The sequence below is a fragment of the Marmota flaviventris genome, chromosome 5, assembly GCF_047511675.1.
Source record: "Marmota flaviventris isolate mMarFla1 chromosome 5, mMarFla1.hap1, whole genome shotgun sequence".
NCBI lineage: Eukaryota > Metazoa > Chordata > Mammalia > Rodentia > Sciuridae > Marmota > Marmota flaviventris.
The window spans coordinates 37498809-37525812 of record NC_092502.1 but is presented as its reverse complement, the minus strand read 5'-3'; the positions used below and the strand labels follow the sequence as shown (position 1 = coordinate 37525812).

Sequence of the window (27004 nt, the reverse complement as noted above, 5' to 3'; positions counted from 1 at the left end):
TTGCCTATCCCTAAGAGGGCTCATCAAAGAAGGAATGGCTGTCAGTTACCTGCCCACCATAGTCCAGGTGAGTGAGAGAGTGTTGCCTAAATTGCCTTCTAGATATGAAGAGTGTGAAGCTGTTGTTTTCCCTGAGCTGGAGCTTTACTTCTACACTAGCCTCCCCCAGACACTTGACCCCAGTCACTCCCTCCCTACTCGTATTGGGCTCATGGTAGCGGGTGTTGGAGTTAAGTAACTTGTTAAAGGTCATCAATGGCACAACTGGAACTGGAACACAGGTTTGTTTGAAATAAAAATCTTTCCACTAGCATTCTTTCAAGTACTACCATAAGCAAAAGCTGGCATTTACTAGAAAGATACTGAGGTATCTATCTAAAGCCAAAGACAAAGATACAGCTAGACTTTTGCTGTGTAAGAGGGTTTTAGAATAATCTAAAAGTCCTTTCTGTTAGACCCTTGGCTTTCTTTTCTGACTTCAGCTTAACTCTTTACAGTGTATACCAGCTCCCTTGGCTCTTCTGTTGGCCAAGAAGACCAGTGATGTGAAAGTTGTTGACTTTTACATGTTAGATTGCATATACCTGATAGAGACTGCTTCTTCTCTGTCCTTGTTACAGAATTTCAAAGAAAAGGATTATTTGTAGTTGAGGGGACATTGACCCAAGGTACAGAATTACTGTTTACATGGGACATGTGTGTGTGTGCGTGCATGCTCGCACATATGTTGGGGGTGGCAGATGAGCAGTTGAAGAAAAGCAGGAATTGCTGAAAAACAAATACAGTTTATATCACTTAACAATGGAACACATTCTGAGAAATGCATCCTTAGGCAATTTCACCCTTTTATTTTTCTCTAACATAAAGAGTATTAGTGAAAATCTAGATGGTCCAGATCAGTCACTCAATGTGGCATCTTGATACAATGAAGAGATTCAAGAAACACTAGATATATGAGGTTCTTGCCAGCATTAACACAGCATACTGTTTTATAGTAAACTAGTTGTACACTCTAAAATAATGACAAAAAATATAGAGAATACATTAATCAGTAACATGGTTATTTACCATAATTATCAAATATTAGCACAGTATAGTATATATTAGTACTTGACCATGTATATTATACTGTTATATGACTAACTGTGCAGTAGGATTGTTTACACCAGCATCACCACAAACACAAAAGTAATATGTTGTGCTAAGATTTTACAGTGGCTATAATATCACCAGGCAATAGGGATTTTTCAACTCCATTATAATCTTATGGGAACACCTCTGTATGCACAGTCTGTCATTGACCAAAACATCATTATGTGTTGCATGACTATAATAGGTGCTGACTCCTCAAACCATATTGTAGATACTAAGAAAATAAAGGAGATATAGAACTGCTTAATGCCTTCTTGAAAATAGGCAGTGAGGGAGACCGAAAGTAAACCAAAAATCACAATAAAGTGGGCCACTACTTTGATGGGCCCACATAGGTAACTGTAGAAGCAGTCAGGGAAGGCTGTGCTGAGGAAGGAATGTCCAAGCTGAGACCTAAGTAGGATTTAGTCATATGAGGGAGGCCAGAAGCAGGGCTGGGCAGATTGAGGGAGATGAGAGAAAATGTTGAGGGCAAAATGAACAGCAAGTGTATGGTCCTAGTGCTCAGTCACTACCATCTATATCTTCAAAACGGAGGAAAAACTTTTAATACAAAAATAAGCCTTTCAGAGACCTAGAGGAAATGCCTAACCTGTCTCAGTATACCAGCTCCCTATAGCTAATAGTCCTGTGAATCCTAACAAGCTCCTGGGGACAGCCAGTCTCAGCTTCCCCAGAATAGCCCCCAGTCAATAAGAATGGATTTGCTATTACAGGACTCGGTGACCTTCAAAGATGTGGCTGTGCTTTTCACCCAGGAGGAATGGGGGCAACTAAGCCGTGCCCAGCGAGCCCTGTACAAGGATGTGATGCTGGAAAACTACAGCAACTTAGTCTCATTAGGTAAGGTGGGAGCCTTGAAAGATTTATCTTCACTTTTGGGGATCTTGTTAGGACCCTTAAACTGAAGCCACACTAAACATTGGGTTGGAAATGGGCCAATTAAGGATGTTATCTTCAAAGCTGCTACTTGCCTATCCTTGGTGTCCCCAGGCTTTTAGAGTCTCAAGTGGAGATGCCTCAAAAGTGGCTAGGAGTCAAATTCTCCCTGAACTCTTTCAGCAGGGTGGGGCCTGGAAGCAGATTGTCAGACCTGAGCCACTTCTTTCTCTCACTGTGAACATGTTGTCCACCCTGGATCTTCCTATCAGATTACCTTTGCTAGGAAGTTCTGAGGACCAGGCCTCATCCTTGCAATGATTTTTTATCACTATTATGAACAGATTGGTCCATTTTTCCCCCTCAAAAACAGGACTGTTAGGACCCAAACCAGATATATTTTCTCAACTGGGAAAAGGGGAAGAATGGATCCCAGAGGACACCTCAGGAGACTTCTCTCTTGGTAAGAATCACAAGTATGGGGACCTTGGGAGGGACCCAAATGGTCAGGATAGGCATGAAATCTCAACTAACATGCCAGGCCTGTTGCTGCATATGTCTCCCAGCATGCATTGCCAAATTGTGGCATGCCTTTCTTGTGCCAGTTTGTGCCTCTCTGAACCCTCCCCCCATGATTTCTTTTTTCTCTCCTTGTTTGGCATAGATGAATAGTTTCAGTTTTAGAAAATATCATCTGGGCCGTTGTTCCCCAACCCCATGCTTGAGCTTCCTCTACTACATCTGACAGTATAATGTCTACTGAAACGTCTCTAGTGGGGAGGAACCACACAGCAGGGCAGCTTAAAGGCCAGTTAAATGCCTATTAAGCTCCTCTCTTTCTAGCAAAACATTGCACATTTCTTCAACTACCTCATATTTCTTCATCCACATGGATATACATTCAATCAAGATTTCATTGTCCTCTACCTTTTGCCAGGAATTGTGCTAGAGAGCTTGGTTTGTCATATCTTTTGCTGTATTGCTCATGCCTAGTACAATGCTTGGCACCTGGTAAGTGGCATAGACCTTTTGCTTGGGATTTCAGAGAATACAGCAGTTTAGTGGTATTGCTTGTCCTAAGGAGTCCATTGGGTCTGGGTTCTTAAGGGTAGGGGGTACATCTTTCCATGGTCATCTGATATTCAAAAGGCTCATTCCTTTATTTTAAAACACTATAATATTGCACTTGCAGCTATCATTTTGCATCCTATAAAATATATTTGCAAACCTTTAATTTTATTTTTTCATAGTAACCCAGTGAAGTAGGCAGGAATTTATATCTTACAGTAAATAACTGCACACCTGGAATGTCTGGGACTCGATCTTATTTTCAAAACTCAGTTATCAAAATCCTTTAAATTACTACAATAGAATTCTGAATCTTCTCTGAGTTTCTATGTTGTATTACAACCCAACAGGTATTTTTAATGTTTCATTCTATGTTACACAAATGAGTTATAACCAGCAAGCAAGGGAAAGGGGATTCAGAAAAAAAGAAATTTATCCACAATTCTATCACTCTGATATAACTGCTTTTATTTGAATCATTCAGTTAGCCATTTACTCATCATTAACACTAATTTTCTATTGTGCTGGAGTAGTACAATCAGGAAAGACTATTTTTTTTGAAAGATGTTTATGCCTAGAAGGGTTTTATAGTCAGGTGTGGGTGATAACATGAAAACACCGACAGTAATAGTTCAGTTCCTCCCAGGTCCTTTTCCCAGTCATGGAAGGTGTGTTATTTTATATCTTTCAATAAAACTCAATAGTTTCCTTCTTACTCCATTTCCCATTAAAATTATAATTTATATGTATATGCATGTATGTATATTTTTAATAGAACTATCACCTCTTTTGTTTTTTTAAACTGGAAATTCTGCTATAAAGAAATGTTAATTCTAACCAGGCATGGTTGGTGGCTCATGCCTGTAATCCCAGTGGCCAAGAGGCTGAGGCAGGAGGATTGTGGGTTCAAAGCCAGCCTCACAACTTAGTGAGGCCGTAAGAAATTTATGAGACCCTGTCTCTTAATAAAATATATTAAAAAGAGCTGGGGATGTGACTCAGTGGTTAAGCACCCCTGGGTTCAATCCCAGTACCAAAAAAAAGAAAGAAAGAAAAAGAAATACTAATCCTTTCCAAGTGCATATTATCCTCTTGTCACTCTAATTCATATTCATTTTTAAAGTGTTTATTCAATTTGTTTTTAGTTTTTCTAATTTCTGTTTCATTTCTTAATGACTGTTTAGGACTCCAAAGACTATATAGAATAATAATAGGATTTATTTCTGATTCTCAAAATATAGATTGAGCATCCTTAATCCAAAAATTCAAAATCTGAAATGCTCCAAAATCCCAAAATTTTTTGAGTGCTGACATGCTGGCCACAAGTAGAAAATTACACACTTGATTTCATATGTTGAGAGCCACAGCCGAAGGGGCCCCAGCAAACTTCCAGCTGCCAGCAAACTTCCAGCTGCCGGCTGATGATTGGCTCACAGCCGCCCCAGCAACATCTAGCTGATTGGCTCCTCTGCGGTGATGCTCATTGGGCTGTTTCCCTGCCCTCTCAGACCACGGAGCTGCTCACTGGGGGACTTTTTTGGGTCAGCCCACGTGACCCAGCCAATGGGCCTCAAGAGCAGGAGGATTGTGGGAGAGGTGGGGAGAAGCTTGGGGGAGAGAGAGAGGCTTGTGGAAAGCCGGTGGTGGCAGTTGAGGCTCTGAGGGTTTTTCCTGAGAGGCTGTTTTGTTTGGCGTGTGTGGTTCTAAAAATAAAGTTAGTTTCTTTTGACAAGTGGCTCCTGATTGTGCCCAGCCAGACTGCAGCATTTGGTGGCTCGCACGGGGAGCGACTGAGGGTAAGTGAAACTGCTCACCCCTGAGGGCAGGGCGAGAGGATGGGTAGCCATTTTAAGATTCCTCTTTTATTTTGCTTCACTTTTGTTTTAAGTTGCCTGTCCCTGGAGATGAGTGAGACGGAAGAAAAACCGCTCACATCTGAGGAAAAACTGTTTACGTCTGAGGAACAGATAGGGAGAAAGGACGGATGCACATGTCAGGAGGATAGAAAGGCTATAATGACTTTTTGTTGTTCCCTTTTTATTTCATTCTGTCTCAGTTTTGTTTGGCGTCATCTTGTTGGGTTGTATTATAGTAGAAATACGGGATCAGAAATTAGTAAAAAACAAACTGAAAGAGTGTTAAGTAAATTATTAGAGGAAGGAGGCATCTCAGTAAAATCAAGAACAGTCAGGGCATACGTTGATACAATACAAAAATGTAGCCCATGGCTTTTTAAGGAGGAGTTGTTAAATATATCACAATGGAACCATCATGGTGAAGATTTAAAAAGAATAGAAAAGAAAAGCCCAGGGACTCTGCCAGTTGGCACATTGCCATTGTGGACGTTCATATCTTGTTTGCTTAGTCCAAAGCCTTCAGTTCAGACAATGGTAGAGGAAGGAGAAGACATAATGATTCAAGTAAAAGAGAAGGTCTCTCAAGTTAGTCAGACAGAGGAAAAGATTCAAGTAAAAGAGAAAGCCTCTCAAGTTAGTCAGACAGAGAAAGAAAGTGTAAAACAGAAAAAGCCATCAGGGGGAAAGTTACAACAGGAGACTGCTACTAACACCTTTCTATCACCAGAGGACGTAAGTGTCCAACTAACAAGGCCACCTCCATATGCTGGGAGGTCCCCAACCCCCGCAGTTGATAGTTGGGATCCTGAGACAAGATCTCAAATATTAACATGCCCTGTATTTGAGGCAGGAGGGCAGCGATTTTACCAAGTTTTAAATTTCAAAACAGTGAAGCAGCTAAAAGAGGCTGTAACAACCTATGGTCCTCAAGCACCCTTCACTGTAAGCATGGTCGAATCCATTAACAACTTGAACATGACGCCAGCAGATTGGGCTAATATGTGTAAAGCTGTGCTAAATGGAGGACAATACCTGTTATGGAAGGTTGCCAATGAGGAATTTTGCAAGGAGACGGCTAGGCTAAATGCAGCAGCTGGTTATCCTCAGAGAAATCTAGATATGTTGTTAGGAAAGGGACCTTATGAGGATCAGCAGCAACAAATTGCATATGATCCTGGTGTATATGCACAAATTGCTGTAGATGCAATTAAGGCATGGAAGACTTTACAAGGACATGGAGGTTTACAAGGTCAATTATCTAAGGTAATACAAGGAGCTAATGAACCTTATGCTGAATTTGTAGATAGGCTTATTCAAACAGCTACCAGAGTTTTTGGGAATACAGAACAAGCAATGCCATTACTAAAACACCTGGCTTATGAGCAAGCGAATCGTTGGTGCAGAGATATCATTAGACCATGGAAACATGAAGATTTAAACACATATATTAAATTATGTGGAGACATTAATGAACAAGAGCAAGTCGTGGCAGCTGCAGTAAAACAGGCTTTAGATGCCAGAGACATTAATGAACAAGGGCAAATTGTGGCAGCTGCAGTAAAACAGGCTTTAGATGCCAGGCCAAGAACATGCTACAATTGTGAACAAACAGGACATTTTAAAAGGAATTGCCCCATTGGAGGAGGGTTTAACAAAACTAGGTATCAAAGGAGTAGAGTACCAGGTATTTGCCCACGATGCCGTAGAGGGAGACATTGGGCTAATGAATGCCGTTCTCAAACCACCATAGAGGGTACTCCATTATCAAAAAACGAACAAGGACCAGGTGTTTATCCACGATATCGTGGAGAAAGGCATCGGGCTCCATTGCCAAAAAATGGACAGGGGGGCCCAATGCTCCGGGGCCCAAAACCACAAATATACGGAGCACTGGAGGAACCCAGCAACCCCATCAGGGTAGTGCCCAGGACACATTGTCCATCAGATCCCTCATCAGACAAACCAGAGGGAGCGCAGGGTTGGACATCTGCGCCTCCGCCAGAGCAGTACTAACTCCAGAGATGGGAGTTCAAATCATTCCCACAGGGGTGAAAGGACCTCTTCCCAAAGGAACAGTAGGCTTATTATTGGGACGCAGCTCTTCTACTCTAAAAGGACTTATGATAAGTCCTGGGGTAATTGATCCTGATTATGAAGGTGAAATAAAAATTATAGCCAGTTCTCCAAAGGGGGTATATCAGTAATTTCACCAGGAGATAGAATAGCACAGTTACTAATAATACCCAGCCTACATGATAAATTTTCCAGTCGTACTGTAGAAAGAGGTTCCAAGGGATTAGGCTCCACAGGTGTAGATTGGGCTATGCTTTCTTTAAATTTAGATTCTCGCCCCATGCTAAAACTAAATATTCAAGGACATGAATTTAATGGGCTACTGGATACAGGTGCAGACCTTAGCATCATCTCTCGTCAAGAATGGCCAAAACATTGGCCATTACAACAAGCCACTCAAACGCTTCGAGGCCTAGGAGTGGCGACTAATCCCCATAGAAGTGCAATGGTATTAGATTGGAAGGATCCTGAAGGATGTGAAGGAACTATACAGCCATATGTATTGGATCATCTTCCCGTAAATTTATGGGGACGAGATGTCCTAGATCAATTAGGTTTGACATTAACAAATAACATCAACCAAAATGCACCCACTATTATGACTAGACAAGGTTTTAGGAAAGGAAAAAGATTAGAAAAACAAGAACAAGGTATAGCAGCACCAATACAAATAGATCAAGGAATAGATAGACATGGGTTGGATTTTCAGAAAGGGCCACTGAGACAATAAAAATTACTTGGAAATCAGAAAGACCAGTATGGGTTCCTCAGTGGCCCCTGACTAAAGAAAAGATACAAGCAGCCCATGACCTGGTCAAACAACAATTAGCAGAAGGACATATACAACCTTCTGTATCTCCCCATAATACTCCCATTTTTGTCATTAAAAAGAAATCTGGTAAATGGAGATTATTGCAAGATTTAAGAGCCATTAATAATGAGATGGTTATTATGGGACCTGCTCAACAGGCCACAGTAAAAAATGCAGGTACACTGAAAGTATCGTATTAAATTACCTTCTGTCTGAATTTCATGTTTAAGTGTGGATCCCAACTCTAAGGTATCTCATTATGTATATACAAATCCAAAGAAATCTAAAACACTTCTGGTCCCAGGCATTTCAAATAAGGGCTACTCACCATGTATTCTATCTAGAACTTTTTCATTGTTGCACACCTTACTCTTAGTTTAGAATTGACAGTTATTTTTAATAGTGGTAAGAAAAAGTCCTTCAGAGAGTTTTCTTTTTTAATTTTTCTGTTCTCTGGGCCATGAGGTAGTAAAGGGAGGAGAGAGCTAATATGTGAGCATTATACCTGGTGATTTTGCAGGAAATATATATTTGCTGCCTATTTAATTCTTACAACCTGTGAAGCAAGTACAATGAATCCTGTTTCACAGATAACTGAGCCTGAGGGGGATAACTAATCTGAACTGATTTATTATTGCTATTAAGTGGTAAGTCCGGATTGGCAAAAGGCCAGCATGAGATCTATCAGCTCTTAAAACTTGCATTTCTTTCCTTTTCCAAAAGTATAATTACACAGAAATTGTTTATTTCATTAACTCAGAAAACAAAAGGCTACCTGATCTCTTAATTTGAGTAGTTTGCTAATCACTTATATAATTTGTTTCTTATTTATCACCCTGTTAGGTTTGTGTTCTACCAGCTGTACATTTTACCTTTTTATCTTTAACATGTTTTTTTTTTCCTTGAGCTATAAAATGCATGAGTTTACAACCATGAAGAGTACTCATCTAAGGTTTTAACATCATGTGTTAGGTTCTCTTTTTCATTTTACTAGTTGACCTGCATTTTTTTCTTTTAAATTTACTGGGATTTTTTTAAGAGAATAATTTCTTATATATTATTCTTCCATGATATAATTTTACTTCTGCACTTACCATTATCATTTCCTTTTTTTACTTGGAAATACATTTATTTTGAATACTCTACATTGAATATACAAAAAAAAGAGTGTATAATTTTTTGAACAGTTTAAAGGATGATATGGAAACAGTACTCATGCCCTGCCATTCAGCTTAAGAAATGGAACATAACATAATGGAAGTCCACTGTGGCTCTCCTCATCACATCTTCCTCCTTGTACACCAGAGACAGCCATTAGCTTGATTTTACACCAGTATTTTCCAAGCTTCTCTTTGTGGGTTTTCCACATATATCTGTAGCTCTAAGCAGTTTTCATCTTCCTTCCCATAAATATATGTATTGTACTATGGAAGCTTTTCCAGAACTTACTTTTTTTTCAAATCCATATTGAGGTAAATATATGTATTGTACTATGGAAGCTTTTCCAGAACATACTTTTTTTTCAAATCCATATTGAGGTATGTAGCTCTAGGTTACTTTTTAAAACTTTTTTTTAAAGTATTCATTCTCCTGATGGTTAGGTACATAGGCTATATCCAGATTTTTCTTCACTGTTGTAAATAATGACAACCTGAATATTCTTATACATATTTTCTTTGGGTATATTCACAGATTTAGCAATACTAGGCTTAAGGATATACACTACTTCAACTTTATTAGATATTCCCCAATTTTTTGTCAAGTTAATTGTTATAAATTACACTTACAGTTGATGCAAGTTCTTGTCTAAGGAGTTGCTTGCCCAAACCTGGATTTGTAAAACTTAAAAAATGTTGCTAGTCTTGCTCCCAAGAAATAGCATCACTGTGGTTTTATTTGTATTCCCTTTATTTACTGGAGAGTTTGAACATTTTTTTCATGTTATTGATTATTTGTGTTCTGTCACTTAAATATTCCTATTCTATGCCCATTTTCTATGATAGCTTATCTTTTTCTATTATGTATAGGTGTTACATATAGTCAGGAATCTATACTCTTGTTGTTTTTCCCCCATGTCTCTCTGTCTCTAGCAGGAGTTCTTATTTAATGAAGTAAAATACATTAGTCTTTATCTCTTTGATCTTTATTCTTTTTTTTTTTTTTTTTTTTTTGATACCAGGGATTGAACTCAGGGGCACTCGGCCACTGAGCCACATCCCCAGCCCTTATTTTGTATTTTATTTAGAGACAGGATCTTACGGAGTTGCTTAGGGCCTTGCTTTTGCTGAGGCTGGCTTTGAATTTGCCTGGCTTTGATTTATTGATCTTCCTGCCTCAACCTCCCGAGCTGCTGGGATTACAGGCATGTGCCACCACGCTTGGCTTGATCTTTATTCTTAGTGCTTTCTGTTTCCTGTTTAAATATCTTTTTTCCCCTTAGATCCTTAAGGAATGAATTTAGTCTTGTTTGCTGTCATATGCTTGGCATGTCAGGTCTCAGTACTGGTTTGTTGAATGGAAGAATGAATTTATAATAATATTTATTTTTTGTCTTTTTAAATATATGTCTTCTCAGAGGTTTGCCTTTTTTATTAGAATTTTTAATGAATAAACATTTGACTTTGCAAGTCCATTCTATTTTATTTTTATTAATTTTTGCTCCTCACTATTTATTTCCTTCAGTTCTTTGTTTGCTGATTTGTTTTGTTTGTTTTGTTTGGCGTTTATTCAAATTTTTTTCTTTCTTTTTAGTATTTATTTTTTCTTCAGATAATACAAGTATTCAGCTTAATGAAACTCTGTGAGATTTATTATAAACAATAGTGATTTCTTGTCCCCTTCCCCATTTCCTCTTCTCTGGAAGTAACCACTTTCTCTTCTTTTTGCTGATTATTTGATATATTTGTTTTCATGTCTCCAAGGAACATGTTTATATGCTACTTCTTGACTTTTTTTAGATAACATTTTTTCAATTTTTTCTATTAAAATTGATGATTAGTAGTGAGTTGTTTACTTCCTCTGTTGTGGGGGCTGTGGCCATGTCCCCCACTGTTTTTATCCCAGAGGATGGCCTTGGAGACAGTGTCTACGATCTGTGGCATCTGTGAGCTGGTCTTCTGTGTTCACTGGTCAAGACAATCCACCAGTTTGAATATGAATGTTGTGCTGATTGTGATGCCTACCTACAAATGAATGGAAACCAAGAGATAGTATATGACTGCATCAGCTCTTCCTTTGATGGAACCATTGTGATGATGAGTCTAGAGAACAACTGGGTCTCCGGGTGGCAGAGAGTCAGTAATTTTAAGCCAGGTGTATATGCAGTCACTAGTCACATGCCCCAAGGAATTGTGCAGGAGCTGAAAAGTTGAGGAGTGGCCTACAAATCCAGAGACTTGACCAAAAAGACCTAACAGGATTCAGGCTGCAAGCATCTTTGCTCTCCACCTCCTTCCTTTGCTTATTTTTTATTGTGAAACTAAACAGGCAGAACTTCAAATACTCCTTGCCTTCCAATTCTGATAATCAGCAGACCATTGAAAGAGCAGCATATCCTGTCTTCAGGCAAGGTTCACCTCCTTGGGACTGTTGATAGAGTTGGGAGGGGTTGGAGCTGGAGGATTCACAGAGACTGAACTGAGGATGCTAGTTTTCCTATTCATTCTCATGGCTGTGTCCTTACCCATGGCAATACTTTGGGCCAAATGCCAATTAACACGAACCACTGGAAAATTCTTAAAACCATGACACATGGCTTGCCTCCCTCTCCCTTTCTCTTAGCTAGGCACAGTTAGGGCTCGCTTGCCCAGTAATCACCATCCCAGCACAGTAGAAGCTTTTCTTGCCTGTCTCTGAGCCTTCAGGAGTGCAACCTCTCTAGTGTACTTGCTTGAGTTTTGTTGGAAGGTCTGCTGTTCTGAGGCATGGTAACCCTTAGTGTAGTCCCATTGTCTAGTGGTTGCATCCTGCCCTTTAGACTGGTATGTCAGTCTCCCTTGAAATCTTGAGGCTTCTTACTGTTCTTTGCTGTTTGACTTTGTTTAAAAATACTTCTTTTCCTCTTTGTCTCTTATTTATACTGACCTTCCTATACCTTTAACCAATCTCATCCTCATTTTACATTTCCCACTCTGCAAACCTTCTGGCCTCAAGAGACTGCTGGGTTTTGTCTGGGTTGTTTGTGCCTCCATGGGAAGTGAAGGCACAAACTTCTCTAGCCTAATAGGGGGCTTTGGATAACTATATTGGCTAAGGTCAGTTATTTTGTTTTAAAATTTAAAAATTACCATAAATTCTCATTTGAAAAAAAAAAAGTGAGGATTAAGCCCAGTCTCTGCTCCCTTCAACTACTCATGCTTATTGTCTTCCATTCCCTGTCCTCCAGTACAGATGTAGCATAATTTTGACAATTTCCATTTTCCTAAGCAACCTATTCCCAGATTTCATTAGTCTTAGTTTAGTTTCTATGAGTCACTAACTTATTTCTGTATTTGTTTGTTTGTTTATTTATTTCTACTGAGGACTGTATCCAAGGGCACTTAATCACTGAGCCACCTCCCCAGTCCTTTTTATTTTTTACTTTGAGACAAGAGTCTTGCTAAGTTGCTGAGGCTGGCATCAAACTTGTGATCCTCTTGCTTCAATCTCCTAAATCACTTGGATTACAGGTATGTGCCACTGTATCTGACTTATTGATCACAAATTTGATCTTAGTCCTTCTCTAAATTGTCTTTGTCTCTTCCGGAGCCTTCTAATCTGCTTCATTCCAGAGTTGCCGGGCATTTATGTCTGGTGCCCAGCCATCATCCTCTTATGAATCATCCTCTTTCCTGTTCTGGATCTCCTATTCACTGTGTCTTACGTTGTCATCTTTCTTGGTTTGCTCTCATCTTTTTGTGGCATTGTCCTTCCAATAGCTTCTTCAGAAATTATGTATGGGAATATTTTATATAACATAATATGTCTGTCTTTTTTCTTCCTTAAACTTTATGAATGGGTAGAATTTAGCTTTGGAACTCATTTTTCCTTCATAATTTTAACATTACTCCATTATTTTCTAGACCTCAGGCTGCTGTTAAAAAGAATAATTCTTGTTTGTAATCATTTGGGACCTATTTTTCCTCTCTTAAAACTCAGAGGTTCTTCTCGTTTAGTTGAATAACCTTAAGTTTCTCAGAGATATATCTTTGAATATTATACATTGAGCATTAGCAAACATTTGAGTGTTTGGTGAGGCTTTCCATCCAAAATTCCTGCCCTTTCATTTTAGGACATTTTGTTCTCTTATTGCTAATTTTTTTTTCTTTAGCAGAATGCTTGATATTAATATCGAACCTCCTGCATTAGTCTTCTAATTTTCTTATCTTTTTATGAAAATTTCCATTCTTAATACTTTCTTTGCTCTAGTGTTTTACAAACATCCTAAGTTTTATTGCCTAACCTCTATTGAAGTTTTAAAATTAATTTTTGTCAGCTTCATTAAAGTATAATTGAGATGCAATAAAGTTCAGCAAATTTAAGTATAAAACTTGATCCATTTTGATAAATGGATACAATTGGGTGGCTATCACCACATAATAAAAACAACATTTTCATTATTTCAGGAAGTTTCCTCTTACCCCATTTGCTGCTAATCCTTCCCTGCCCCAGCCCCTGGCAACCACTGATCTTTCTTTCCCTATTACTTTTTTTTTCCCCTATTACTTTTTTAGGATTTCATATAAATAGAATTTTACAGTATGTACTCTTTTATCTCTGACTTCTTTCACACAGCATAATATCTTTAAGATTTATCCTTATTTTGCACAGCATAATTACTTTCTGTTGCTGAGTAACATCTCAATGTATAGATAAACCACAATTTGTTCATTCATCATTAGTGAACATTTGAGTTGTTTGCAGTTTGAGCACTGTGAACATTTAGGTATGAGTTTTTGTGTAGACATGGGTTTTGTGGATGTAAGTTTTCATGAGAGTAAATATCTAGGAAAAGAATTGCTGGTGGTGCATTAAGTGCATATTTAACTTTAAACTGAAAATTGTTTTTAATGTAACTGTTCCATTTTGTATCCCCACAGCAATGTACATGAGACCCAGTTGTTTCATTACTGCACTGGTTAGGACCTTCAGCACAGTATCAAGTGGCAGCCATGAGAGGGGCATCCTAGCCTAGTTCCCCATCTTAGGGGAAAAGCCATAATGACATTTCATTCATTATGATGTTACCTGGGTATTTTTTGTAGATACCCTTTATCAGGTGAATAAGTTTGTACACACTCCTGGTTTGATGATAATTTTATCATAAGTGTATATTAATTTTCCAGTATTTTTCTGAATCCTTAAGATGATGTTATGGTTGAGTTAATAAATTATAGTTAAATGATTTTTAAATATCAAAAATCAAATTTTCATTCCTAGGATAAACCCAACTTAGTGTTGACTTATTATCCTTTTTGAATATCTCCAGATTTAATTTATTGACATTTCATTAAGGATTTTTGCATCAACAGTCATGAAAGACGTTAGTTTTATTTGCCTTGTAGTATCTTTGTTTCTGATAGCAGAATAATGTTAGCCTTAAAAAAAAAAAAAAAAACAGTTGGGAAGTTTCCCTTTCTATTTTCTGAGAGATTTTGTGTAGAATTGGTGTTGTTTCTCCTTCTTCTTCTTCTTCTTCTTCTTCTTCTTCTTCTTCTTCTTCTTCTTCTTCTTCTTCTTCTTCTCCTTCTTCTTCTCCTTCTTCTTCTCCTTCTTTCTTCTTCTTTCTTCTTTCTTCTTCTTCTTCTTCTTCTTCTTCTTCTTCTTCTTCTTCTTCTTCTTCTTCTTCTTCTTCTTCTTTTCTGTACTGTAGTATTTTCTTTTGTTGTTTCTTCTTTAAATGGTATAATACCATCAGAGCCTTCTGGGCAAGAAGTAGGAGAGTTTGTGGGATAGTTTAAATTTAGTTTCTACAGCTTTTCTGTTTGGCGGTCCATAGATTTTAGCTGCCTCAGCCTCCTGGGAGCCTGATGTCTGTCACTTGAATACATTGAGACCCCTGTGCCCTTATGGCCCTGTGTGTGATCTGGAATCTGCCTCCAGGGACTAAACAGGAGGCATCCAAGGGTCTTACCTTGTTTCCCGTCCTCCATCACCATCCTTCACTGCTGTTTGTTCATTGTCTATAAACAGGATTATTGGATTTTTTCTTCTGTTTTTGAATTGTTTACAACAGGCATTGTATATTGAGTTTTAAATTCCACAGTCATTTGATTTCCCAAATCCTTGTTTCTGTGACTATTGCTTTTTAAAATAAGTTCTTACTCATGTTTCACAGTTAACATAGCTTCTCTCTAAGGGCTGCGGGTGTACGTAGCTCAGTGGCAGAATGTATGCTTAGCATATGTGAGGTCTGGGGTTTGATTCCAAGCACTGAAAAACAAACAAACAAAACAAAAAATCTTCTCTTTAAAGATACTGGTTTTCAAAAACATCCTCTTCTCCCATCATAGGCTGTGTTTTCCTTGATTTTCTGTTTATTTTGGTGTCTTTCTTATAAGAGGCTTTCCTTAGCCACCTAGTAGTTGCCTGCCAAAACAGTGGGAGGTCTAAAGTCCTTTTCAGAGACTTTGAACTTTGGTCCCTCCCTGTTTGTGACCTCTTGACTACATTTTAGGCTTGGAGGATACTACTCACATGCCTTACTTCAAACCCTAGAGTTGTGTATTTTAAAACTACTATATTTTTTTTTAATATAGACCAATACAGCTAGGGGTATGGCTCCTCAATCTGCCCATCTGCAGTGACCCCAGTGAGTGTTGACTTTCGAGTGCTCCCACCAAGCCTGCTCTGTCACACTGCAATCATATGAGTTTCAGTGGGTCTAGTCTTCTCACACCTCAGTTAGTTTTCAGTGTAGTAAAACCAAGATATATTGATTCTCTAATATAAAAAATTTAAAAAGTCAGGATAAGTGTTTTTATTATCACAATCAAGAAAGCACTTTACTAAGCAGACATAAGTATTCAGTAGCTGATAGAAAAGATAGCAAGAAGTGAGTGCTTTCATTGATTAATTTTTAAATCCATTTTCTACTTTTTTGCGGGGGGTGGGGGGTGGGTACCAGAAATTGAATTCAGGGCCAGTCAACCACTGAGCTACAACTCCAGCCCTATTTTGTATTTTATTTAGAGACAGGGTCTTACTGAGTTGCTTAGTGCCTCGCCATTGCTGAAGGTGGCTTTGAACTCTAAAAATCTTCCTGCTTCAGCCTTCTGAGCTGCTGGGATTATAGGCGGGTACCACTGCGCCTGGCTCCCACATTTTTCAAGTAAACCTTTTGTGAGGTAATACAGAAAAGTACACAAATAATAAGTGTACAACTTAACAAATTTTAGCAATATAAACACATAAATATGTATAATCAACACCCATATAAAAAAATAGAACATCAACATTCCAGTAACCCTTTGTCCCTCTCAGTTTCTTTCATCCGGAAGGTAACAACTACCTTGACCATATATTTGTTTTGCCTGCTTTTTTTAATATTTATTTTTTAGTCCCAGGTGGACACAACATCTTTATTTTATTTTTATGTGGTGTTGAGGATCGAAACCAGCGCCCCGCGCATGCCAGGCGAGCGCACTACCGCTTGAGCCACATCTTCAGCCCCTATTTTGCCTGTTTTTAAACTATGTAAATGGTATTACATGTCATTTACTCTTCTGTGTCTGACATCTTTATGTCAACAGTATTTTGATATTCTTTCATGTTGTCACATGTCATGACAGTTGTGGTTTATTTTCATCTCACTTTATAACAAGTTTTGTTGTTGTTGTTGTATTGTGTTTTGTTTTTGTGGTTGTGCTGGAGATTGAACCCAGGGCCTTGTGCATGCAAGGCAAACACTCTACCAGCTGAGCTATATCCCCAGCCCCTCACTGTATAACATTTTGATCTAACCTTATCCATATTTGTACATTGTACCATTGCTTGACATTGGGCTTATTTCTATTTTGGAGCTATTTAATTAGTACTACCGTGCACATTTCTTATACAGCTTTTAGAGCATTACATGTACATTTTCCTGGAGTAAGTATATAGATAGAAGTGTCGTGCTTGTACAACTGCAAGCCTTAGTAGACCTAGCCAGGTAGATTTCCAAAATACTTCTGCCATTTTATATTCCAACCAACAGGATCTGAGAGTTCCATATCTTCTGATACACTTAGTATTGTCATTTTAAAAAATGTTTCACTGTTCTAGAGGATGTATGGAGTATTTAAGTTTATGACTGATGATCATCTTTTTATTTCTGTTTTTGTTTGGGTTTTTTTGGTACTGGGGATTGAACTCAGTGCACTAAACCACTGAGCCACATCCCCAGCCCTATTTTGTATTTTATTTAAAGACAGGGTCTCACTGAGTTGCTTAGTGCCTTGCTGAGTTGCTGAGGTTGGCTTTGAACTCACAATCCTCCTGCCTCAACCTTCTGAGCCACTGGGATCATAGGCATGCGCCACTGTACCCACCCATCTTTTTCTTTCTTTTTTTTTAAAATATTTTGTTTATTTAGTTGTAGTTGGACATAATACCTTTATTTTATTTTTATGTGGTGCTGAGGATGGAACCCAGGGCTTCACATATGCTAGGCGAGCCCTCTATCACTGAGCCACAAGCCCAGCCCCCATCTTTTTATTTCTATTAAACATTTATTTATATTTTTAAAAAATATTTATTTTTTTAGTTGTAGTTGGACACAATACCTTTATTCCATTCATTTATTTTTATGTTGACCCAGGATCAAACACAGGGCCCCACACATGCTAAGCGAGTGCACTACAGCTGAGCCACAATCTCAGCCCCTCTATTAAACATTTAGATATCCTCTTTTGTAGAGTATCTATAAGTCTTTCCTCTTTTTCTATTTTAGCTGACTGGTTAATTTTTTTCTTATTGATTTATAGGGTTGTACATTCAGGTTTTGAGTCTTCTGTCATATATATATATATATTAAAAATATTGTTTCTCACTGTGAATAGTGGCATCATATGATAAATAGAAGTTTTGAATTTTTAAGATAGTTTAATTTATTAGGATTCTTTTTCTTCCTATGGTTAATCCTTATATCCTACTTAAGACCTCTTAAAGCCATGAAAACACGTGTTATAGCAGCTGTATTATTTTTTCTTTCATATTTGGGTCTACAATTCACATGAAAGACTTATTTTTCACTGTTTTCTAGATAGGCATCCAGTTGACCCAGAATCATTTACTGAAAAGGACTTTTTTTCCCCATTATTCTGTATTGTCATTTCTGTCAGACATAAGTTGACTGCAAGTACATGTCATGTTTGTGCAGCTGCAAGCATGGGTTCTATAATCTGTCCCTTTGGTCTGTTTGTGTACAAGTTTATTTCTAGTCTGTCCTGTTTCATTTCTTCTGTCTACTCTTGTGCCAGTGAACACTGTTAGTTACTATAGCATTATAATGAGTCATACTTGCTAATGTCAGTTTTCCAGTTTTGTTCTTTTTTTTTTTTTCTCTTAGAATTTTAGATTTGGCTATTCATCGTCTAAAAAATTCCTGCTAAGATTTTGATAAGAAGTGTTTGTTGTTTTGATGGATTTATTAATATCTTTTGAAAGTTTCATTTTCCAATTATTTGTAGCTGGTGTGTAGGTACACTATTGGTTTTTGTATTCCCTGTTAATTCTAATAGATTGTGCATGAAATATTCCATATTGTGTTTTTATATGAACACAGTCATGTCATCAGATAAATAACATTTTTATTCCTTCCTTTCTAATCTTTTCTTCTTTTTTTCCTTTTTAACCTTGAACTTGTTAGACTTCTAGTACAATGTTGAGTGAAGTAATGAAAACAGAAATGTTTACTTTATCTCAGTCTTGGGAATATTTTTAATATTTTATGATTAACTTGTTTAATATAGTTTTTATAAGAACTCAATCAAATTAAGAGTTCTACTACTGTTCTACTACCATGAGTTTTTATCATGACTGGGTATTGAATTGAGTCAAAGGTCTTTTCAGCATCTATTAAAATAATGGTATGGTTTTTCTGCTTTATTCTGTTAATGTGAATGACAAGAGTGATTCAATACAAAAACAACCTTGAATTTCAGTTTATTTGTGACATATTATCTTTTTATATCACCATATTTCTTTTGCTAATATTTTATTTAGGAATTTTGCATCTATGTTAATAAAAGAGAATACTCTGTGAATTTATCATTTATAATATCCTCATCAGATCTGGTGTGTGTCAGTTTCATAAAACCAATTGAAAATATAAAACTGATGTTATTTCTTCATTCATTAAATTTGGAAGAATTCACTAGTGAATATCTCTGCCTAGAAATTGCTTGATGAAGAAGTTTTAAAATGAAGATCCTATGTATTTATTAGATATAATATCATTTAGATTTTTTTTCTTTTTGTACCTGTTTTATTACATTATGTTTTTCTAGGAGTTTGAATCTTTTATCTAAGTCATCAAATGTATTACCATGAAGTTTTTTCATTGTGTTCTTATTCTCTTGTAAATATCTGTGGAATCTGTCCCAATGTCACCTTAACATTCTTAATATTGGTAATATGTCTTATCTTCATTTGTCTTAATAGAGGTCAATCAAGTTTTTAATTAATTTGTTTTCTTTATTTCTTTTCATCTTTGTTAGGTTTAATTTGTTGTTTTCCTAAATGTTTTTGAGATTGACAGTCAGTGTATGTATATTTCCTACCACATGTGACTTCAGCTGTGTCTTATAAGTTCCAATTCTTATTTGTATCATCATTAAGTTCAGTTGTTTTCTAATTTTTATCATGATTTCTTTTTTTTTTTAATTTTTTATTGTGGGTTGTTCAAAACATTACAAATTTCTTGACATATCATATTCCACACTTTGATTCAAGTGGGTTATGTACTCCCACCTTCACCCCATACACAGATTGCAGAATCACATCAGTTACACATCCATTGATTATCAGTTGTTTAGAAATGTATTACTTAATTTAGAGGCTATATTAGTCTGTCTGGTTTGTGTTACCACAATAGAATACTCAAATTTCATTTTGCAGCTTTTTTTTTTCCAAATAACATTTTGCTACATTCTTTATCTCCTCTCATTACACAATTCCAGTCATATATATATTCACTCATTTGACACTGTCTCATCTGTCTCTCTGCATCTTTTACCATGGTATTGTAGTCTGTTTTCAATTGGGTAGCTGATGAAGAATAAAGGTTTATTTGGCTCATGGTTCTGGAGGCTGGGAAGTCTGAGAGCAGGGTACTGGTATCTGCTGAGCATCTGAAAAGGGTCTCATGCTGCATCATAACTCCATGAAGGGCTTGATATAGGCAGACAGAGCAAAGCCTGCTAGCCCAGGTCTCTCCTCCATTTCTTATAAAAATAACTACTGCTTCTATAGGGGCGTGGCCACCATCATGACCTCATCTGATCCTCTCTCTCAAAGGCCTACCTCTAGATATCATCAATGTATGAATTTGGGAGTTAAATCTCTAACACTTGAGCTTTAGGGGACATATTCAAACCCTAGCACATGGATATTTTCTGCTTATGTTAAATCTAGCTATTGAGTTCATAATTTCAATTCTTTATAAGTTCAAGGATTTTCAGTTGATTCTTTTGTTCCAATTGTTTTAATCTTACTTGTTTTTAATCTTACATGTTTTCTCAAATGTATCAATCACAGTTACTTTTAACTGCATATCTGATAACTCTGGTATTCGATCTCTTTTTCTTTTATCTGTTGTTGTATCCTCATTCAATGTTTTTAAATTGAATCTCTGACATTAGATGAGAAGGAACATAGGAACTCTGCATATTGTTTCTTCCCAAGAAGATTTGCCTTTTCCTCTGGTACAGCTTTGGAGTATAAACAAACCATTTTAATCTAGCCAAGCACTATAATAGCTAGAGATTGAGTTCCAGTGTTTGCAGAGCTTTTTCAGTCTCTTGTTTTTCCTTACTTCTAGAAGGGATTCACATGTTTACTACAAACTTTTCTCTTTGGATGGTCCCAAACTATAGTTTTGGGATCCACAATGTCAAAAGACTATAGAAAATTCTGAATTTCTACTAAACTTTCTTCTTTTACCCTGGAAAGCTTAAGGATTAATCAAATTCTTGGTTCAGTTGCTTAGATAAAATGTGTATAGGTTATATAAAATGTGCAACCTCTTATAAACTTTAAATCATCTCTGGATTACTTATACTACCTAATACAATGTAAATGGTTGTTTTACTCTGTTGTTTAGGGAATAATGCAAGAAAAAATCTATACATATTCAGTACAGAAGCAATCATTTTTATAAGCTTAACTATATAGTATACAATCCATGGTTCATTGAATCCACAGATGTGTAACCTGCAAATGCAGAGGAGTCTTGACTATATTGCCAAACTTCAAAATATTAAGGATTTTCACATCTGGCCAATACAGAGTAGCTTGTGCAGACCAAATTTCTGCAAAAGACAACTAGAAAATATGAATTAAAAAAAAATCTGTCTGAAGGCATATCACCCAAAGCATTAAGATGTGGGAGAGAAGAAAAATACAGGAAGGTGATTCCCAATACCTAGTAGTTTTTTTTCCTCAAAGAATTTCTTCTCTGGTAGGCCTTTAGAAAGATAAACACATATATTATAAGGCTAAAATTTCCCACTCAGAGTAATATATGCTTGCTCACAATAAGAATGATTAAAGTTAAATGACAATATAGTCATTCTGTGGTATCTGTAAGGATGGGTATCTGTGGGGAATCCTAGAATCAATTCCCTGCAGATACTATTGTTATCTGACTGTTCATCTTTCTTTTTCAGATAATTAAAGGTTTTTAAAATTACTATTATTATTGTATTTCTTTGTAAAATTTCCTGGAGTTGGAAAAGGAGGAGATGAGAAAGGCTTGTTCTGGATAGAATTTCCCAGGATTGTTTGCATCATCCATATTAGTATCTTTTTTTTACTTTCTTCTTTTATCCTGGAAAAATTAGTGTCTTGTCCTTAGCATTATGTTTCTTAGTACAAAGTCTTAAACAGACTTAAGTTAAAAGGTGGCCATTCACAAATGTAAGGAAAAATAGCACACAATCCAGAACTCTTGTCAATAACAAGATACCCAGGAAACCAAGTGTAAGAAGGTTGTTACATGAGAATTTTTCTTTTTTTTTTTTTTTTTTTTTTTTTTTGGTGGGGGGGTGGCAGCGGGCAGTGTGTCAGAGGAAAAGAGTTATTTTGTTAGATAATTCATGGGACTGTTTTGTAATAGAGTCCTTTTTCTGATGAATATTTCTTAACCCAGATTTACAGACTTTCCTTCCAAGACATACTGGCTATAGCCTTGCAGATATCCTGCTTTGTTCTTAATTTTCTGTTCTTAAACATCACCATGGTAGATTTTCCTCATTTGATATCACATTATCATATGGGTTAGAAGACATTGCTTCCTCACAAGCAGTAGTAGGTCCTTATTTTATTAGTAGATATAAATGTTTCACACACAAAAAAACTGAAGGGCAGCTTAGCTTTTTATTGTCCATCTACGTACTGTAATAAGTCTGTAAAATGTGAGAGTATTAGAATTGTTCTTGATGTTTTTTCCTAGTTTTGTCTAGTTTCAGTGGTTTCCTTAGGCCAAATCTTTGTCTTAAAGACCATAGTACTAAAATAGAGAAGATACTCTTTTTTTCTTATATGTTAGAATATTCTGGTCTATATTATAGTCAGGTAATTTTTCTCTGATCACAAAGAAAATAATTATTGGTACTCTGGATTCTACCCCAGGCCCATGACCTCCGAGATCAGGAAGAAGCCCAAGCTCCCCTGCCTTAGACATGAAGTATTGATGAACCCCACCACAGTCCTGTGTTCACTTCTCTTTCTCTTTCCTTTCTTATTGTCATTTCTCAAAAAAGCTTCACCACATCCTCCTTGTTAAGCATTATTAACAGGTTCATAATCCCATGCCATCTTGAGGAACTCAGGTAAAACAGACATTTTTGTTTTTAATGTCTTTCAGACTGGATGACAATGCCTATGAGTAAGAAAACTACTCTCAAGGCAGATATTTCTAAAGAAGAATTAGGTCAGTGGACAATAAAGGAAAGATTCACCAGAGAAAGTCACTGGAAATATGCTAACCTGTTGGAATGGCAGTGTCAGGAAGGTCAGGAGATCAGCTTGCAGCAAGTGGTCCTCACTCAACAGAACTCCCCATCTGGGTTTAGTGAACAGGAATGCAGTGAATCTGGGAAGGGCAGCACCCTGAGCTCCTCTCTTGTTCAAGACCAGGAATTTCAGCCAAGTAAAAAAGTCTTTGAATGTAGTAAGTGTGGGAAAGTCTTCTCTAAGAGTTCTACCCTTAACAAGCATCAGAAACTTCATAGTGAAAAGCTCAACACAAGTCAGAAAATGCATATTAAAGAGAAAAGATATGAATGCAGAGAATGTGGGAAAGCCTTTCACCAGAGTACACACCTCATCCATCACCAAAGAATTCACACTGGTGAGAAACCATATGAATGTAAAGAATGTGGCAAGGCCTTCTCAGTGAGCTCCTCACTTACTTACCATCAGAAAATCCATACTGGAGAGAAACCTTTTGAATGCAATTTATGTGGAAAAGCTTTTATCCGAAACATACATCTTTCCCACCATCACAGAATACATACTGGAGAGAAACCTTTCAAATGTGACATTTGTGAAAAAGCCTTTGTGTGCAGGGCACATCTTACCAAACACCAGAATATTCATAGTGGTGAGAAACCCTATAAGTGTAACGAATGTGGGAAAGCCTTCAATCAGAGTACAAGTTTTCTTCAGCATCAGAGAATTCACACTGGAGAGAAACCCTTTGAATGTAATGAATGTGGAAAGGCCTTTAGGGTGAATTCTTCCCTTACAGAACATCAAAGAATTCACACTGGAGAGAAACCTTATAAATGTAGTGAATGTGGGAAAGCTTTCAGAGATAATTCGTCTTTTGCACGACATCGGAAAATTCATACTGGAGAGAAACCTTACAGATGTGGCTTGTGTGAGAAAGCCTTCAGGGACCAGTCAGCCTTAGCCCAACATCAGAGAATTCACACCGGGGAAAAACCTTACATGTGTAACATATGTGAGAAAGCCTTCAGTGACCACTCTGCTCTTACCCAACATAAGAGAATTCACACAAGAGAAAAACCTTACAAATGTAAAGTCTGTGGGAAGGCCTTTATCCGAAGCACTCACCTTACTCAACATCAGAGGATTCACACAGGAGAGAAACCCTACAAATGTAATAAATGTGGGAAGGCTTTCAACCAAACAGCAAATCTCATTCAACATCAGAGACATCATATTGGAGATAAGTGACATGAATTAAGTTTATATGGAAGAGTTTTGAGACTCAGTAAATTAACTATTGAATATAAGATAATCCATTCTAGAGAATAAGTATGAAAACTTAAATCAGGATAGTCATTGTATTTCTCAAGAGTCAAGCGTCACAATATCATGGGTTTTGAGACTATAATATTGCAAACACCCTTCCACTCTTTAGTACTGGCCTCAAATTAATAGCAGTTTGGGGGTTTTTTTGTTGTTGTTGTTTTTGGTACTGGGGATTGAACTCAGGGACACTTGACCGCTGAGCCACATCCCCAGCCCTATTTTGTATTTTATTTAGAGACAGGGTCTCACTGGGTTGCTTATTATCTGGCTTTTACTGAGTTTGTCTTTGAACTCGCTATTCTCCTTCCTCAGCCTCCTGAGCTGCTGGGATCACAGGCATGGGCCACCAAGCTTAGCAATAGAAGTATTTTTTACTAACCTGAATTATCAAGAACCAGAACCAAAATAGAGATTTGTTAACAACATAAAAATAGATTATCAAATTTATAGTTTGTTAAAAGATTATGAAGTTATAAAAATTAAGGTCCAGAATTAAAAGAACAAAATAGTAAGAAAGTGACCCATAAGCATTTCATTCTACTGGAGTATTCTGTATAAGAGAGTTGCCACCTCTAATGGAGCTCTGTTTTTTCTCTCCTTGCCCATACTCCTGACAGCCAGTATAAATAAAGTGAAGTCATCCATTCACCAGCCTGGAAATCATTTAAATTATGCTTCCCACCTTCAACTTCACATCATCTTTTGCCAGATTTCCCAGATCTATCTGTCCATGAGCTTCTTACTGGCATTCTCCTGAGCCAATTCAACTGAAAGGTATGACCCTCTTCTAACTTAACTCCTAACTGGTAAGGAATCATGTCACTTCTTACTACCACCCTTGGGAACTAGATGATCTGAGCTCTTACACAGTATGAGTCAGAATCAACTGAATTAGTTGATTGGAATCACAGAATCAACTGTGAATCAGTAATAGAATCGATATCCATGATTCTGGGTAGTGTACCCAAATCCAACTTTCAGAACTCGGGATTTCAGTCAAGGGGACAAAGTTTGATCAAAATTCTTGAGTTCCACAATTCTTCCTCCAGATCTCAGCTTGACACTAACCCTCTCCATTAAAAGAGGATTTACTTGTGCAGCCTTTGTCCTCCAGCTGTGTTCCACACACAGCAGTCAGAAGTCTGCTGGGCTTCCAGTATGATAATCCCAACCACCTAGTGGTTGGTGGGGATTCCCAGCCACCTCTACTGTGACTTGCCATTTCCCACTGTGCAATTGACATAAGAAATGAGAGCCAGTTATGAAAATGCTCTAGTTCTCTTTCCCTTGACTGGAGTCTCTGTGTCCACACTACATTAGAGCCTATTAACTACTCCCAAAATAACTGAACTGCTGTATCCTTGTCCTTGGCCAGGTTTATTTATGTTTCCAAAGGTAATGATTCCATGTCCATAGGAAAGCAGGCAGCCTTGAATTTCTGTTTTTGTATTTGAAAGTAGCATTTCTTTTCCTTCATCTGGGCACTTTACCCCTTTGAAGATGGTGCCATTTTGATAGTGGTGAACGATATATTGATTAATAACATGGGTCCAGAAGTAGTCCACAGCACCATTGACATTCTGTAACCAACCAAGGCTGTGGCCATGTCCAAAATTGTGAGTGACACACTAATCCTGCAGGTACAGTTCTTTCACCATCTTAAATCCTTAGTGCTTTTGATAAAAATCTGTGCACTTTCACATGCATAGCTTATGAGAGCACTCTCCCCTTCTCCACCACAAGGAATGGAGGAACCTGTATTACTGCACCCTGGGACATGCTCCACAATGAAGACAGAACAAATTCTGGCAAGCAAAGGGACAGATTCCTGGTTTGTGAAGTGTTGTCTGTCAATCTGGGCAACCTTCTGGCCCCCTCTAAATTTTGCACCTCTGCTTCAGATTAAAGAAGAGGATATTCAGTATCATGTCAGACTCTAGGCTGACACAAACTCAGAAGCTTCTCTCAGCTTCCAAGCCCAATTTCTCTAAATTCAGCTCCTGGCTAATAAAGAGCCACCTGTGTTTCGATAGGCATCTCCTGTTAGGTGACTAGCACCTCATGCTTTGTCCCGATGCATGTGAAGCAGCATTTCAAGAGGTTACTTGGTGTGGGTTATGTTGGGTACACACACATTTGTTTGTAGCCTTGCATGACTCGCACCTCCAGATTGTACAATAAGCCTAGAAAACCATGTTTTAGTACCATTATCTCCATGACCTGCCTGGTCCTGTCACTACCACCTCCTCCCCTGCCTTTGCCTTGTATCCCTGGGAAATGCATTGCTAAGCTGGGTTCACTGTACATTTTGTTTGTTGGAAGCAGGGGAATCACTGCCACTTGGCATAGGCCTGTATTTGGGCCAAGGCCTGCTGCCAGGTTAAGAGCCTCCTGCATCTTGGTGACAGATCCAGGAGATGTATTCTATCAAAATGGCTGCAGTCTGAAGGCCCTCCACTGAGATTACAGTCTGCTTTCCCAGAGTACACCTCCTTCTGGTATGAGTCTTCTTGAAATCAGACCTCTGAGATGCCTGTTCATTCATTCATCCATATTTGAGGAACCACAAAGTAACTAAGTGGCCTGTTTGATATTCCTGAGCCAACTTGAATATATTTATGGTTAATAGTGCTTGCCTGGTAGTGGCTTTATTATATTCCGTATGATTAACAGTTTATTGTATGAGCTTCTTGACTAAGGGAAT

At 37.6% G+C, this 27004-nt stretch overlaps 1 protein-coding gene and 1 pseudogene across 1 annotated transcript; both read left to right on the top strand.

Moving 5' to 3' along the window:
- Znf454 (zinc finger protein 454) lies at window positions 1-26292 on the top strand. Its single transcript, XM_034635186.2, has 5 exons — window positions 1-67; window positions 1869-1995; window positions 2405-2494; window positions 22886-25074; window positions 26044-26292. Exons 1-4 carry the CDS (start codon window positions 35-37, stop codon window positions 24220-24222), a joined length of 1587 nt encoding a protein of 528 aa, XP_034491077.2. The 5' UTR covers window positions 1-34; the 3' UTR covers window positions 24223-25074; window positions 26044-26292.
- LOC114106411 (transcription elongation factor SPT4-A-like) lies at window positions 10906-11252 on the top strand (annotated as a pseudogene).
- Window positions 26293-27004: the final 712 nt, after the last annotated feature.